The following is a 17959-nucleotide window of genomic DNA, read 5'->3' as shown; positions in this document are numbered from 1 at the left end:
CAGCCTTCTTTTAGAGGAGGATCAAGGATGTATTTTCTAATTATACCCTGTTTCCCCTAAAATAAGACATCCCCAGAACATAAGACCTAGTAGAGGTTTTGCTGAAAGGCCTCCCCCGAAAGTAAGACCTAGCAAAGTTTTCGTTTGGAAGCATGCCCATCGAACAGAACATCAGAGCATGCAGGATTGGTAAATGTACGTATCATAGTGTTGTACATGGAAATATTGGTAGTAACAAGAAATTCTTGATAGGATTCACAATTTGTCTGGTTATGCTGGTTTGTGATGACAACTACTGTACAGTATATAATAAATGTTCATTTTTTTGTTCAATAATAAATGTGAATTCTTCTTCATGGAAAAATAAGACATCCCCTGAAAATAAGACCTAGTGCATCTTTGGGAGCAAAAATTAATATAAGACACTGTCTTATTTTCGGGGAAACACGGTAAAACAACAGGTGTCCACAACAGTCCACACTCCCATCAAGACCAACTACAGATCCCACTGGATATATTAACTGGGGTAAATGTATTAGTCACTGTATATCTCCCCCATTTCCAGATTATCAATGTAATGCTCCTTTCTCCCTACAAGCGTTTCAATCTAGGAGAGACACACTTTTTCATTAAAAGTTATTAGCAAGACTGTTCAGAGTTTTTGCATGAAATTCTGAGCATCAAGAAAACGTGACTGATCTTCTTTTACCTGTCTAGGTTGAGAAAGGGAGAGAATACAATTACAATCTTGACATTACTCAAAAGAAAGGTTTCCCTTTGCTTAGAAGCAGGAGTCTGATGGGGAAGGAGGAACGCAAATCTTGCTGTCATTTGATAGTTTTGCCTATTTAAAAGATACATCGGGGGAGGAAGAAAGTGGAATCTTAGATCTAGAAGGGGCTTCCACTAAATGTTGGGGCAAAAGAGCAATGTGAGACTGCTTTCTCTATTTGAAAAGCCTGCTGTAAAGAGCATAACAACAAATGAACTATCTCTACTGCCCTTGTGCTCTCTGCACCTGCTGCAGAAAACACAGCAACTACATTGCTTCCTTCTCTTTAACTGTTTTCTCCATGTGGAACCCTGTTAGAGAAGGCAGTGGAAGAAAACAGTCCTTAAATGTCTCTTTCTGTCTGTATGAACCTATGAAGAAGACGTCATCTTAAATGGCAAGCAAGATCTTCCCAGCCAAGCCCCCTTGGTATCAGCAACTTCTGCCACTTCGGCTCCTCTGGACCATCATCTCAACTTCTCTAGAATGGAAACGGTTAGTTTCTGATGTTTTGTGCTTTAAACCTCTAAGATTAGTGGTACTTTGAGTAAAACCACTAACTCTATTGCTATTTCCTTTATGTTAGACTATATAACCCCAATCTCCAAGGAATTCTTGTGGAATATTTATGTCAGCCTCAAGTTACGTTGTAAAGTACAGGAAATCAACTTTCAAGTAAGTCAGGACCCATCTGTTCCTATGATCCTTTAAAGACTAAAACAAATTTACTCACTCACTTCAAACAAATTATTTCAAGAAAACCCATTAGGATAAACATTTTTCTCTGCTCTTACAGTCTGCAGCCATGAATTTACCCATAAACAGCTTGAAAAAAATACAATACACAAATCTTGATTTCATCATTTTATATATGGGCCATTGTTTTAATATATCATTATATATAATGTGACTTGAGAATCCACAGATTTTGGAATACATGCTGCATATGTTTAAACAGACCTGGAACCAAACCCAAATTTAACTAGCCCACCTAGCTTGTCAAGATTCATTAGCCAGTTTTCTGTAGAATATGTGAATACATATCACAAATCAGATCAGAAACTTGCTATAAAATAGATCTTTGTTAATATGTTGTTCTATTAAAAGTGTGCTTTAAATATTTTTATCTGTTTCTCCAAGTAAGCCATAGCCATGGCAGCACACCTGTATTTTTGATACGACAACCCTGAATGTCGAGTTTGATTTTAACAAAAAGCAACAAGTCAGAGTGGGCGATCTGAAATCCACATTTCCAGATCTATATTTTGTTATATTATAACGCTGCTGAAGTAAGGTGCACTTATTTTTAAAAGAATTTTTATTTTATTTCACTCATCTGAAGGCATAGTTCATTACAAGCTACAGTAACAGATTGCTCTGTTCAGGCAACATTAGGATGGAGAAACAGAGGTACCAAATGTTCCTATAATTACTAAAATGAGACCAGGTCTACAAAACTCTTTTGCAGGCCAGTATGTTTGCCCCAAATTTCTTGACATGTAGAATAGATGAATCCTCCTCAGTAGACTATTTACAGGACAATGGTAGCATAATGTCTTCCCAAAGCAGTAACACATTACTACTTAAAGTTACCAATGATACATTTTCAGCACTGTATGTTCCAAATGTCATTATTCCATGAACTTACATAAGGAAAATAGTTATAAAAAGAAGGTTCAAATATCAAATGGACTCAAATATTTTTGTTGTTATATTTCCTGTTCAAGTACAACTCCTGGCTTACAATCTACACCAGGGATGTCAAACTCATTTCTACCAAGGGCCATATCAGCCTTCAAAGGGTTGTTTGCAACTGTAAGACTGTATAAATAAATGTAATTCTGTTTCTCAGGCATAGAAGCCTCATGGGCCACAAAAATGACATGATGTGTTGGATTCAGCCAATGGGCCTTGCATTGGACATGTGTGCTCTACAGCAAGTCCTGGAACACATAAATCCATATTTCTCCTATATCAGCAATGTCTCACTTCTTCCTCTATTTTTTCTATTCTCTAGAGTGTCAGGAGCCCCTGGTGGCGCAGAGGATTAATCCGCTGAGCTGCTAAACCTGCTGACTGAAAGGTCAGCAGTTCGAATCCAGCGAGCAGGATGAGCTCCTGCTGTTAGCTCCAGCTTCTGCCAACCTAGCAGTTCGAAAACATACAGATGTGAGTAGATCTATACGTACCACCCCTGTGGCACCCCATGTAGTCATGCCGGCCACATGACCCTGTAGGTTTCTACAGACAACGCCGGCTCTTCGGCTTAGAAATGGAGATGAGCACCAACCCCCCAGAGTCGGACATGACTAGACTTAATGTCAGGGGGAAACCTTTACCTTTACTTAGAGTGTCAACCCTTTAAAATAGGAATTTATATTTTTATTCTTTAAAAATACTTTGTATACAGATGGCACTACATCAGGTATTTTTCTTTAATCACAATTCCCAGCATTTATCACTGGCTATGCTGCTATGGATGCTGGAACCTCTGAAGGGCTACATGATTCTGCCCCTGCACTATATAAATGAAAATGCATGTCTGAAAAATAATTCAGTGGGAAAAGATTTCATACTAAACCCCTTATAAGTAGTCTTCAAACTTATAACACCTTTAACCTAAACCCAATCCTAATCCACATATGCACTTGTGTCTTTGCTTCTGTTTTCCCCTCCTTCATTCCCTCTTTCCATCTGATAGAATAGAACTTTATGCCAGTAATTCTGGGGGATTGTCCCTTCAAATATATTTTTTTAATCTCAGCTCCTGGAAGCCCTAGTATATCTGAGAGTTAAAGATTCTAGGAGACGAGACTACAACATCTAGAGGGCAAAAACCTAAGAACTATTGGTGTTATCTATACTTTGACTTATATTAGGTTGGAAAATAACCTAAAAGTAACCAAGATTCTACTTTCCTGCTTAAAATTCATAATCTGATTGCTATCTTCCACTCAGCCGAACCATACTTTAAAAAACTTTGTGTTCAAAATATTTGTTTCCTAGCTGAAAGAGCAAAATGAATGTTGTGCTTTTTTAAAACACATAAACATGAAATGTGTTTCTATAAAAATAACATACAATGGATACTTAAAATAAAGGCAAGCTATATATTTGAAAGAAACTTGGTTATCAGTAAAAAGTCCGAATATTCATCAAGAAATTAAGCAGATTTGGACAGAGATGTTACTAACAAGAATAGAGTGCCCAACCCACAGAACATTCTGTACAAAACCTGCACCTGCTAGATAGGGGAACTATACATACACAAATCCTAACAAAATGCCAAGTGATTGGACTATTATTTCTAAATACAGTAGAGTCTCACTTATCCAATGTTCTGGATTATCCAACGCCTTTTTGTAGTCAATGTTTTCAATGCATTGTGATATTTTGGTGCTAAATTTGTAAATACAGTAATTACTACATAGCATTAATGTGTAATGAACTACTTTTTCTGTCAAATTTGTTGTATAACATGATGTTTTGGTGCTTAATTTGTAAAATCATAACCTATTTTGATGTTTAATAGGCTTTTTCTTAATCTCTCCTTATAATCCAACATATTCGCTTATCTAACGTTCTGCCAGCCCGCTTATGTTGGATAAGTGAGACTCTACTGTAGTTGGATAAGTATCAGTCCAAAGTGTAGAGTAATTTCATGGATCTAACAAGGACCAGTGCTTCCACTGCCATTCAGAGTTCTCCCAGCTCAGTCCATGAACCACAAACTAGTAAGGATGATGGAACAGGTAATTCGTGTGTTGGATGGAGTTTACCTCAAACAGTGCTCCAGTGCACAAAGGGTAAACAACAATGCTTTCTAGAGCTTAAAATACTATAGATCTAAATAAAGTTTAAAAAGTTACCAACTGGCACTTGTAGTTAAAATCCCAACCTTTCACTTTCCAAAACAAATAATGAAAGCAATTTAAATCTACCTTCAATTAATTTTAAATATTGATAACAGCTTATTTTTAGAATGGCCTATATTGATGTAACTTATACTGATCAACATTACTGATTTTCAATCAGTACTAAGAAAATTCCAACATTGGCAATGCAATATGTGTAAGTGAAAGACATTATACATAACAAAATGACATGGAGAATTTAAAGAAAGCACTGCTTAACCTTTGGCTACTAATTCAGGAGGCCTTATGTTGGGAATAGTTTAAAAAACAAGCATCTATAGTAAAATCTAAGAAAACAAATTAAATAAACAAAAGTCTATGAGCGTATTTCCCTTTCTGGTTATGTTATAACTAGCCTAAACTTCTGCTGAGGAATGTGTTTTATTCTGATGCATGCACTGGAAGCTAGCAGTATTTTGAGAAAAATTCAGTTAAAATTAACTCACCACCATCCCTCTCTCTAACTCTGTGAGTATGCATGCTTTTAGCTTTACTGTGTCCAGTGCTGTCACCATATTTGTTTTCAGGGCTATCAGAGCGCCGCAACATTTTGTTTGGTGGTGAAGGGTCTGTGGTGTCTCGCATCTTCTCATGCCGATGATCACCACCACTGGGGTGACTCTTTGATGAGTATTTAAGAGCCTGAAAAAATTACAAGACAAATACAGAATTTTAAGTTGTGTCTTGGTAGCTAACAAAGACTTTATAACAAATACTTCAGGCCTTTATTTTTAAAACATCAGACTAACAACTACGGATATTAAAATAGATAATGTGGCACCTGCAAAGGGCTTGTGGTACTCTAATCAATTTTGTAAATCTTCCCCCCACCACCTGAACTACACTATACCACAAACTCTTTTTGAAACATTGGGCTGGCAAACCTACAGACCTAAACAAATCATCTTCAGTATCCCTCTTGACTAGGTTTCCCAACTGTACAGGACCTGTCCCAATTTATTTTATCAACTTAACAATAGGCCATGCTTTTCAGTGAGTTTTTCATTCATCCATTCTTACTGAGACTTGTTCAAGATATAGTTATGCTTTCCTTCACTCACTTCTATTTTCCCTTTAAAATATCGAAATACTGTATTACCAGTATTCAAGTCCTATAACACCTCTAAGTAGGTTCCTGTAGATTAATTGCTTTTGTTATTTTAGAAGGCAATAATCAAGACACTGTGCACTACAAATGCAGTACATTAACATTGCTTTCCTTGCAGAGAACAGTAAAGGTTGCTCTTTAACTAATGAAAAGCAGCTTTAAAAATCTCTTAGTACTAGTTTTAAGTATGTAAGGAAACGGCATGGGGAATTTTACACTGGTTTCAGAGATCACACTGTGTGCTGCTATCCCACACAAAGCACGTAGAGGTTAGATTTCAATCAGTAGGACCTTTATGCTGAGAAGCTTTTAACTTGTTGGTTTTAATGTATTTGTTTAGTTTATTTTATTATATGTATGTTATACGGCCTCAAATTGTTGCCTTTTTGTAAGGCCGCTCTGAGTCCCCTACAAAATGAGAAGGGCGGGATATAAATATGGTAAATAAATAAATTTATGAAATAAAACTGTTTGTGGTGTATTTTTCCTAGACTGCCATTTCTGAAGAGGGACTAAGAATTGCTCGGGTATAAAAGGGATCTTAGATGCATGTGTTACCATTGCTATGCATTTATTTAATAACCACAGCAACCTGTATCCACCGAATATAACATTTTATAAGCACACTGGTCAACAGCTCTTTTATCTGCATGCCTTCAAAATACACACTTTTGTGTGTTGAATGTTTTCATCAAAATGGCTTCAGGCTCCAGTTGTCAAAATCTGCTTTATACACACCCATTTTGGATAAATAAGTCAAACAGTCCTAATTCCAACCACTTCTTATTTTTGCTATTTATCCCATTATTAGCAAGTATGGGTTCAGCATTCCTTATCTTGAATTCCAAAATCCAACAGACTCCAAAATTGTGCTGGTCAGTGGCCAAGTCACACCTCTAATTTCTGATTATTCAATATGCACAAACTTTGTTCCATGCATAAAATTAGTCTAAACTTTTAAGCATTGTATAAAATTACCTTCAGACTATGTGTATAAAGTACGTATGAAATAAAAATAAATTCTGTGTTTGGATGGGGTCCCATCTCCAAAATATCTCATTATGTACCTATCTGCAAAGACAGGTATTTCAGTATCTGAAATCTTATCATTTCAGGTTGCAACTACACTGCAGAATCAATGCAGTTTAACTGCCATGGCTCAATGCTATGGAACCCTGGGTTTCGAAGATGACAAGGCACAAGAACTCTTTATTGTGCTGGTGCCAGAACTAACTACAACTCCTAGTACTCCACAGCATTGAGCCAGGGCAGTGGAGTACTATACTATAAAATTCATTTTATAGTACAGGTGCACCTCTGCATGAGGGATGCTCAAGCTGTATTTTTTGAACTGGTGCCTATTTTTACTCCAAATTTAAAACAGCCTCACTGACAGGGCCCCATCTACACCATCAGCTCTCTCCCCAGTGAGATCAGATCAGCACCCCCCCCCCCTTCCTGGCCTTCAGAAAGAAAACAAAGACATGGCTATGGGACCAAGCTTTTGGCCAGTAAAGTAATGCAGTACAAGAAAATAAATATAGCATATGTACAATTCACAATTGGAATGGTCCCGTCTATGATTTTGAATCATGTGATTTTAATGTTTATATTAGGTGGTTTTAATTCTATGTCCTCATGTCTAAATGTTATCTTACGTTTAATCGTTTTATTGGTTTTAATGCATAGTGATATGTTTCTTGTTTAGATGTTATGATTTGGTTTCATATGAATGTTAGGCATTGAATTTTGCCATTATTATGTTGTAAACTGCTTTGAGTCCTCCCTGGGGTAAGAAAAGTGGTATATAAATAAAAATTCAGTAAATAATAAATATCACATTACACTGTCAAAGCGATGCGATTCCACTTTAAATCCTATGACAGCCCCCTGTGAAATTCTGGGCATTGTACTTAATGAGGTCAGGACCGCTCCTGTTGGGAATTTTGAAGACCCCTCCCTAAACTGCACATCCCAGGAACCAAGAGGCAGAAGGCATGGGATTTAAAGTGGAATGGCTTCATTTTTAACAGTGTAGTGAGACGATCTCCTAACAATGCAGCTAAGCTGCACTGAATTAATGCTTCCTGACTATATGATACAGTTTGAAGCTGCATTAGAAGCTGCAGTGTAGATGGGGGCCTGGAAAAGGCGGCGGTGAAGTTCTCTTCAAGTCTAGATAGAATTTGATTGCCCAAACCTAACTGACTGTCAGACTGAACTCAGCACTTTACCCTCAGGCCTGGCCCTATGTTTTTTGCAGAAGCCCATACCCAGCCATCTCTAATTCTGACATATCCACTATAGTCCTGGTTCTGGTTATTAAGATTGTGTTTGATTTATTTTAATGTTTTTATACTTTACTGTTTTAATTGTTTAATTAGATTGTCACATATTTACTGCATTTTTAAATGTGTTTTTAACTTGGTTAACTTTGTTACTTTTGGGCTTGGTCCGGCTTGTAAGCCGCCCTTAGTCCCTTTGGGGAGATGGTGGCGGGATATAAAATTAAAGTTGTTATTATTATTATTATTATAACTTACCATTTTTTTTAAATAGAGTTAGAAATAAACGGGGGGAGGGGTGCAGTTTTAATTTCTAGCCCAGGCATGGACAAACTTTGGCCCTCCGGGTGTTTTCGACTTCAACTCTCACAATTCCTAACAGCCTCGGGACCTTTCCTTTTCACCCTCAGCCACGTAAGTAAAAAGGGAGAAAATATGGCCAATGGGTTCCACATTCTCTATCCTTGGGCTAGACCAGGCATGGGCAAACTTCAGCCCTCCAGGTGATTTGAACTTCAACTCTCACAATTCCTAACACCCTACCAGTTTAGTACCTTGTGAGGTGTTAGGAATTATGAGAATTGTGGTTAGTACCTTGTGCTTTGAGCATAGATCTAGGTATCCGTGCAAATACACATTATTTTATTTTTGCTATTATTCTTATTTGCATAAATGTGTATCTGAAACCATTCCACCGTGTAGAACATGCATGGGCAAATTTGGGCCCTCCAGGTGTTTTGGACTTCAACTCCCACCATTCCAATTAGCCTCGGGCCCTTTCCTTTCTCCCCTCAGCCGCTTAGCAACTGAGGGGGGAAAGGAAAGGGCCTGAGGCTGTTTGGAATGGTGGGAGTTGAAGTCCAAAACACCTGGAGGGCCCAAATTTGCCCATGCCTGGAGCAGAATCAATTGCCACACAGATGTGGTAATTCGGAGGGAAAAAACAACACATTCCCCACTCCAAAAAAGAAAAGAAAACGTCTATGGGCCATATATCTCAGGATTTGATCCCAGGTTTTCTGCTTTGAGCTGGATTATATGAGTCCGCACTGCCAGATAACCTGGGATAAACAGAAAACCTGGGATGGGCTCTAGGGCCAGTCTGAGGCCTCTCTGGCTTCTCCCTCCCCGTCCGAGGCCTCCCTCCCCGCCTCCCTCCTTGTTCGCGCGGCCCAGGAAGCAGGCCGAGGCCCTGCGCGGCCTACAGCGGCGGGCCAAGCCTGCGCTGGAGTAGCTGCGGCCGGCCCTCCTCCCACACTCCGCTGCGGCGGCGAAGGAGGTACCTGGTAGGGCTGCGAGTCCCCCTTGCGGTCGTGACAGCTGAAGAAGGGAGAGAAAAGAGAAACAGTGGCGTTAGCGAGCGGCCGTTACTGGCGGTTGGGGAAGGAAGGGAAGGAGGGCGATACCAATGCGAGGGGAAAAGGGGGGGGCGAGGAGGGGGGGCTTATTTACCCATCATTGAGTCTTTGCTGTTTCCTCGCATACATTACCATCAATGCCCGGCCTGTGAGAGAGAGACTGAGGGGACCAGGAGAAGGAGGAGGAGGGCGCGGCTGGGCCACGGACGGGGAAGGAAGGGGAGGGAAGAGGAGGAGGAGGAGGAGGAAGCAGCAGCGCGGCTCGGAGGGGCCCAGCGGCGCTCACGGGCCCATCGCCTCGCCGCCCAGCGACACACAAGGGACGCACGGAAAACGCAGCGCGGAAGGCAGGCAGGCAGGCGACGACGTCTCCCCCCTCCCGCCGCCGCCACCGTCTCCTCCTCCCCCCGCCTCCTCCTCCTCTTCCTCCCTCAGTCACTGCTCCCAACACTACCGCCGTCCAACTACATCCGGGAAACTCAAGCGACGACGCCTTCGCCAAACGTCGGCTCCGCTCGGCTCTTTCCGCCGAAGCTCCTCCCTCTCCCCCTGCCTTCCCTCCCCTTTTCCCGGCTTCGCACTTCGGGTAACATCGGCCGATCCCTCCCCCCTCCTAGGTTTTGACGACACGCCTCCTTCCAATCTTCGGTGTTTTCCGTACCAGGCCCCCACTTTTCGGGCGACGTCGGCTCTCTCCGCTCCTGCCTTCTCCGCCGGGGAAAGGCATCTGGTGTTTCCGGGGAAAGCCGAGAGAGAGGCAAAGACTGATAATACTGTAATATAATAATAATAATATTTGCCTACATAATAATAATAAATTAATAATAATAATATATTATTATATTAATATATAATAATAATAAGGACCTCAAGATTGAACTTCAAAGACTGGCAGAAACCAGTGCAGGTGGTCCTGGTGGTGATGGGCACATTGGGTGCCATGCCAAAAGATCTCAGCCAGCATTTGGAAACAATAGACATTGACAAAATTACGATCTGCCAACTGCAAAAGGCCACCCTACTGGGATCTGCACGCATCATCCGAAAATACATCACACAGTCCTAGACACTTGGGAAGTGTCCGACTTGTGATTTTGTGATACAAAATCCAGCATATCTATCTTGTTTGCTGTGTCATACAACATCATTGTATCAATAATAATAATAGTAATAATAATAATTCCATACCTCACAACCTCTGAGGATGCCTGCCATAGATGTGGGCAAAACGTCAGGAGAGAATACTTCTGGAACATGGCCACATCCCGAAAGACATACAACAACCCAATAATAATAATACATCGCACAGTCCTAGACACTTGGGAAGTGTTCGACTTGTGATTTTGTGATACGAAATCCAGCATATCTATCTTGTTTACTGTGTCATACAATATAATAATAATAATAATATAAATACATCACACAGTCCTAGACACTTGGGAAGTGTTCGACTTGTGATTTTGTGATATGAAATCCAGCATATCTATCTTGTTTACTGTGTCATACAATAATAATAATAATATATATACATCACACAGTCCTAGACACTTGGGAAGTGTTCGACTTGTGATTTTGTGATACGAAATCCAGCATATCTATCTTGTTTGCTGTGTCATACAATACAATAATAATAATAATAATAATAATAATAATAATAATAAACACTGCCTAAAGATGTTCAATGTGTTGTTGAAGGCTTTCATGGCCGGAATCACTGGGTAGCTATGAGTTTTCCAGGCTGCCTGGCCATGTTCCAGAAGCATTCTCTCCTGATGTTTTGATTTGAGTGAAAGGCCAGTAAGGAAGGAGCTGTTAGGAAGGGAGTTCGAGAGCCATGGGGCCACCACCGAAAAGGCCCTGTCTCTCATTCCCACCAACCGCACAAAGAAAATTTCCTTTGATCAAAAGCCCCGGTCAAAGCCAAAACATCATGTTAGACAACAAATTTGACAGGGAAAAGTAGTTCAATAGGCAGTAATGCTCTGCAGTAATTACTGTATTTACGAATTTAGCACCAAAATATCACAATGTATTGAAAACATTGACTACAAAAATGTGTTGGATAATCCAGAACATTGGATAAGTGAGACTACTGTATTTCTTAGTTTAAGGCAGTGGGCTGGCTGATATTCAAACAGAGGATGGGCTGGAGATTTCACTGCCTTGGTCCTTTCATTGCAATGAGATAATAATAACAGTGGTAATATATGGTAATAAATGATGATGATGATGATAAATGGTTATAATAATATCTGATAATAACAATAAGATATGGAACCCTCGGTGGCACAATGAGTTAAACCCTTGTGCCAACAGTGATCCAGGGATCCTGTCTGTCAGCTCCAGCTTCCCTTGCGGGAATATGAGAGAAACCTCTCACAGGAACGTAAAACATCAAACATCTGGGCATCCCCTGGGCAACGTCCTTGCAGACGGCCAATTCTCTCACGCCAGAAGCGACCTGCAGTTTCTCAAGTCACTCCTGACACACACACAAAAACAATGATATGATAATATATAATGATGATAATAATATAATAAATGTTAATTTCCAAAAATGAAAAAACCCTGAATGCCAATTTCCTGGGTGGTTAGTTAATACCTTGTGCTTTGGGCATCTGTACAAATACACATATTATTTATTTTATTTTTGCTATTACTATTATTCTTATATGCCAAAATGTGTATCTGAAATCCCTTCACAATGTTGAACAGGCATGGGCAAAGCTCGGCCCTCCAGGTGTTTTGGACTCCCAACTCCCACAACACCTGGAGACACCTGGAGAGCCAAACTTTGCCCTTGCCTGCTGTAGAATCAATGCACTTTGGCACCACTTTAACCACCATGGCTGAATGCAATGGCATTGTGTGAGTTTTAGTTCCAGCCTTTTCTGCCAAAGAGTGCTGGTGCCTCCTCAAAATACAACGTGTAGAATTGAAAGTGGTGTCAAACTGCATTAATTCTACGGTCGCAGCAGGGAGGCTCGCCCTCCATTGGGCTTCAAGAGGGCGCAGGGATGGAGAGCAATGGCCGCGAAGGCTTCAATGCTCGCACTGCGCAGGCGCGGGCGGCGCCCTATCCTGTCGTTGTTCCTTCTGAGCCTCGCGCAGGCGCAGAAACGCCGCGCCTCCCATATTCCGGCCTCTAAGTCAAGGATGGCAACAGCGTCGCTATTCTGGGAGGAAGGAGGTCGGTGGGCCCGGGGCGAACAGCTGCCCGCCTGTTTTGCAGCTTTTCTTGGCCAAGGGTTTGAAGGCGAGGGGAGAGAAAGGTCAGGGGGGCATCTACAATGTAGAATGGATGCAGTTTGGCACCACTTTCTGGCGCAGCTTCTGTGGAATGACTGGACTTGTAGTTTCCTGAGGCACCAGCCACTCTTGGGCAGAGAAGGCTCAAGACCGTGTGAAGCTTACAACTCTCGTGTTTTCATAGCACTGAGCCAAGGAAGTTAAAGTGGTGCCAAACAGCATCCATTCTACAGTGTAGACCAGGCATGGGCAAACCTTTTTGGAGATATAGATAGATATATGCCTCTACACATGATAGATGCATATACACATACAGAATGTAGATATGTGCATATACACATAGATACATAGATAATGTACATCCACACGGAATATAGGTAGTTATTGTAGGAATACAATGCTATACTACTAATAATACAATATAATAATATTAATTATATATTATATATTAAATGTAATATTACTAATAATATTACCATATAATGATATAGTACAATATAGTAATTCAATGCTTATATTACGCTATAAAAGGTAAAGGTTTTCCCCTGACGTTAAGTCCAGTCATGTCTGACTCTGGGGTGTGGTGCTTATCTCAATTTCTAAGCCAAAGAGCCGGCGCTGTCCGTAGACACCTCCAAGGTCATGTGGCCGGCATGGCTGCATGGAGCACCGTTACTTTCCCGCCGGAGTGGTACCTATTGATCTACTCACATCAGCATGTTTTCAAACTGCTAGGTTTGCAGAGCTGGAGCTAACAGCAGCTGCTCATGCCAATGCTAATAATATATTGTATGTTCATTTGATTTGTAAGCCGCTCTGAGTCCCCTTCAGGGTGAGAAGAGCGGGATATAAATGTAGTAAATAAATAAATAATAAATAATAGTTATATGCAGATTAATGTACATCCACACAGAGTATAGGTACAGTAGAGTCTCACTTATCCAACATAAACGGGCCGGTAGAACATTGGATAAGCTAAAATCTTGGATAATATGGAGGGATTAAGGAAAAACCTATTAAACATCAAATTATGTTATGATTTTACAAATTAAGCACTAAAACATCATGCTTTACAACAAATGGATAGAAAAAGCAGTTCAGTACACGATAACGTTATGTAATGATTACTGTATTTATGAATTTAGTGCCAAAATTTTGCAATTTATTGAAAAATTGACTACAAAAACATTGACTACTAAAAGGCAAACTGTGTTGGATAATACAGAACCTTGAATAAGCGGAGCTTGGATAAGCAAGGCTCTACTGTAGTTATATGCAGATACACATAGATATAGCTGCCTATACACGTACACAGATAGATGCAGATACACATACACACACAGAAATGCAGATAGAAATATGTGCATATGCACGTGATAGATGCATATGTACATACACACACAGAGATGGAGATATGGATAGATAGATGCTTATACACATACACACAGAAATACAGACATTGATAAATATGTGCATAAAATCATTAATGATGCGTATTCACATACACATAGGCAGATATAGATAGATAAGTGAATATACACATACACACATGCATATACACACAGAAATGGATGGATATATATATATATATATATATATATATATATATATATATAAACACACACACACTCATACACAGATGCATGTAACAGCCAGTAAGCTGTTAGGAATTGTGGGAGCTGAAGTCCAAAACACCAGGAAGGCCGAAGTTTGCCCATGCCTGATTGGCTGTACTATACTGAGACCCTTGTTTATTGATTTGTGTTTCCATTCTGGCTTGACGTGTGGTTTCTTAAATATGTTTTCATTCTTCCATTCTTTAAATGATACACAGAAAGCTGAATGGTGGTGGAAGAAGAAGCGCTTGCTCTTCCTTGGAAGGGTAGAACCAGGAGGATGACTCACCAGGGGGCCGTTCTGCAAAGCTACAACAACGAGCTTGTGAAATTCGTGGAGGAGCTGCACTTGCAAAGGGAAGAGCTAAACAGACAAATCGAACAGGAGGAAGAGGAGAAGAAGAAAGTCCAGGAGGAACTTGAGATGCTGACAAAACAATTGGCCTGCGTTTGTGAATGTTTAGCGTGGAAAATTGCTGCCCAGAAGGAACTCGATAAAATTCTTGCCGAAACAGAAATTGCTTATGAGAAGATCTTGGGAAGCTCTAAGATGCTGCTGAATGTTTTGAAAAACGAAATGCTGAATCTGGACAAAACGATTGCGCTAAAAAGTACTGCGTCTGGGGATGGTCCCTTGTTTGCAGCTCAGTTAAATCAACATTAGGTTTGGTGAGATGTTATAGACTATATATCTATTAATCTTGAGTCACATTTGTGTATTGATGGTGCATTTTTAATATCAAGGAAGCAATTAAAAAGTAGAAATAAAGTTCTTAGGGACTGAACATTTAATATAAGCAATCAAACCCAAGTCAATCAAACCAAATCTTTATTTATGGTAAGCAACTAGCATAGAATCCCATCTTAGAATCATCCATCTACATCAGTGCAGTATTTATATTAGGTTAGGATATAAATTAAAATGTAACACCATTTAAAAGATACTTATAAAACCCTACTCTGACTATACTTTTTGAAAAGTCATGAAGAACAAGGGGAAGACGGCTTTGTGGATTTATGGTGACAGCTTAACCGTTTTTTGATAGATTGAAGACTGATCAGAGCTTCCACCCTTAGCATCCCAGTTTCAAGCCTGATAAACAAGTTTTGAACAGAAAGGACTTGCAACGAGGTACAATTATTTGAAGTGCTAGAAGTCCAAAAAATAGATTAAAGGCTGTAGGTTTACTATTGTAATTCTAAATGCCTACAGGCTATCATTGAAGAATGGCTGCAAAGAACTTTTGTATCATTGAATAAAGCAATTAGGACTGAGTATGCCATTGGTCAGCAAAAAGAGAAGATTTTCACTCCTTGCAAGTTTTCATATCCTGCAATATCGCTGTATATGTCATTATGATTATTTTTTCTAACTTGTTTATACAATATATTTTAGTTGGTTTGAAAAAGCCAAGTAACTTCAAAGCTCATGACCCCAAAGTAATGTAGAAGGACTGTAAAAGTCAAAATTTCTACTTGTGCATGACATTCCTACACTATCAAGGTTGATGACAATCGATACAAAGCATGCATTCTAGAGTACAAAATACATAAGTATTTATTTAGAAGGTACAAAAAGATGAGACTATCATCTCTGGTTTGACTCAAATAGATAACATTCAAAACTTTAAAGTGAAAAACATGTAAATTTCCATAGTGTAGCAAACACAACTATTTAGTTACTACAATTAATAATATGGTATAAGACCTTTAAAACAGCCAAGGAATTGCGATATGATTGACAGATGAATGTTTAATGAAATGTAGCCTGAATAACCATGTTGCATACTGATGCAGAGAATCTCCCCAGTGAGCTGTTCAAGAGCAACAACCAGCCCTTTAAACTGGCTTCAGAAATGCATTGACCAGTGATACAGAATCAGTATTACCTAAAGCCAAATGGCCAGTCCTTAGTAAAGTAGACCCATTGAATCAATGAAGTTTTGTAAATGTGCCATTATGTGGGTTCTACTGAAACTAACAATTAGATTTGAGCCAGGCTAGAAGTGATGGTATTCCAGGTGTCGTTAGACTGCAGGCCCTAGCATCCCTTGCTTTTAATTATGCTAACTAGGAATGCTAGGAATTGTATTCCAACAACATATCGAGGTCCACGTAATTCCTAGCTCTAATGTAGCCCTTTAGTTTCCGATCAGAAATGAATTATGGGTAATCAGCAGGTACTTGTTAACAGTATTCTCTGTGTTAATATGCTATTATTTATTATACAGTCAAAGTATATGGGGATATCTGTTAGGTGGCAGAAAACTGCCAATTTGTTTAGTTGGAATTTCCCTTAGTGGAGCTCCATTCTTTTAAGTTCTCAGTGTTCAGGGAGACTTTATTCTGGTATGTCTTGATCCAAAAGTTTGTCATACTCAGGAGACATCTAAAGGCAGGATTCTGTATGGCACAGAGGTTTGTTAGTCAAGCAAGTATTTCTTTTTTCAAAAGCCATTGGACTTGCTGAAACCCATGGGAATGCTGAAGAGAGCTTTTGGAATATTGACCAATGTGTTTGGATTGTAGCTTTAGACCCATTTCTTGTTTAAGGGGTATTTCAGGGAAAATATGGAAGCAAATAAATTCAGGTATAGGAAATGGAATTGCTTCTTTCATTGCAAAAACTCAAAATGTCTTTTCTTAAATTACAAGGTCATTTCTAGAAAGATATAAGCCTCTTCTGTGGTTGTGACAATACTTCATAGCAAGCTAGCAATTAGGGTGAAACTTTCTCTGTGCCTGAAAATATATTCATTTGGATGTTGCTGGAGTGAATTCGCACTTGCGCAGCATGTGCAAAGGCAAAGCTCTTCCTTAAATTAGGAAATAAAAATATGGCAGATCAAATACTAATAAAAATTATCATACGAACTGCACAGTTTAAGACAAATGGAAAGAGCCTGATAATGAGACAAAATCAAAATCTGTAGACACGTTATCATCCCCTAAAGTGCTGCATGTTAGGAAAACCTTTTTGCAAAGATTCACATATTAAAATCTCCATCTCGCATATCAACTTGCCTTACTCTAAAGCATTTTATAAATGAATAATCTGACAAATAGTTCAGCTACACTTTCTGCATCCAAATGACATTTAGATGGAATATCCTTTGAAAAATGTCAGAGATATTTGGACCTTTTTCCCAAAAGGATAATGTCAGACAATCATGCAGGGAGGGGATTTTTTTTTCAGACCTGAATTTTTGGTCCCTTCTTTTGAGAGACCAAAATCAGGGATACTTTAATTTCAAAAGTGGCAGCCCCTTGCTTGCAAAAAACAAAAAGAGGGGGCAATTAAAAGTTGGCATGCTGTGAAATCATCAGGACTTGGAGGTTCAAGCTTATAATGAATTGAATAATGATTTGTTTCTTGCAATACTTGATCTTCCTGGGCTATCCTGAAAGTAGACCGAATTATTCATAGAAGGTGTAACATGCAGAGATCCTTCATGGCTGATTGTGGAAAAAAATGCATACCCCCCCCCCCCAACATTTCCAAGAGGAAACCTGGGACCACCAGCCTTCGCTCACATTTGCATGTTTTCTGACTGCTAGGTTGGCAAAGAGCTAGAGCTGACAGATGGGAGCTCATCCCTGTCTCGCGGATTCGAACTGTCAACCTTCAGGTCAGCAGATTCAGCAGCACAAGGGTTT

The 17959-nt window shown here is 39.6% G+C and overlaps 2 protein-coding genes across 4 annotated transcripts in view; one reads left to right on the top strand and one right to left on the bottom strand.

The window, feature by feature from the left end:
* The window catches only part of wac (WW domain containing adaptor with coiled-coil), a 58751-nt gene extending 48792 nt beyond the window's left edge, over positions 1-9959 (bottom strand). For 2 of the 3 annotated variants that reach the window (XM_062958124.1, XM_062958125.1), the window contains exons 1-3: positions 9532-9881; positions 9363-9399; positions 5133-5328 (exon numbers count right to left, since the gene is read on the bottom strand). In XM_062958124.1, the coding sequence (XP_062814194.1) occupies positions 5133-5328; positions 9363-9399; positions 9532-9572 (274 nt within the window). In that variant the 5' untranslated portion in view covers positions 9573-9881. The other variant, XM_062958126.1, reaches the window with a different exon arrangement.
* A 4623-nt stretch (positions 9960-14582) lies between these two features.
* On the top strand, positions 14583-14966 carry LOC100557173 (microtubule nucleation factor SSNA1). The gene has a single exon (XM_062957859.1). It carries the CDS (start codon positions 14583-14585, stop codon positions 14964-14966), a length of 384 nt encoding a protein of 127 aa, XP_062813929.1.
* Positions 14967-17959: the final 2993 nt, after the last annotated feature.

Source organism: Anolis carolinensis, chromosome 6 (assembly GCF_035594765.1).
Source record: "Anolis carolinensis isolate JA03-04 chromosome 6, rAnoCar3.1.pri, whole genome shotgun sequence".
Lineage (NCBI taxonomy): Eukaryota > Metazoa > Chordata > Lepidosauria > Squamata > Dactyloidae > Anolis > Anolis carolinensis.
This window is presented reverse-complemented; position numbering and strand designations above follow the sequence as displayed.

Bases quoted from the DNA above. Each gene is read 5' to 3' on its own strand.
- LOC100557173 (XM_062957859.1), top strand. From the start codon at position 14,583: ATGACTCACCAGGGGGCCGTTCTGCAAAGCTACAACAACGAGCTTGTG.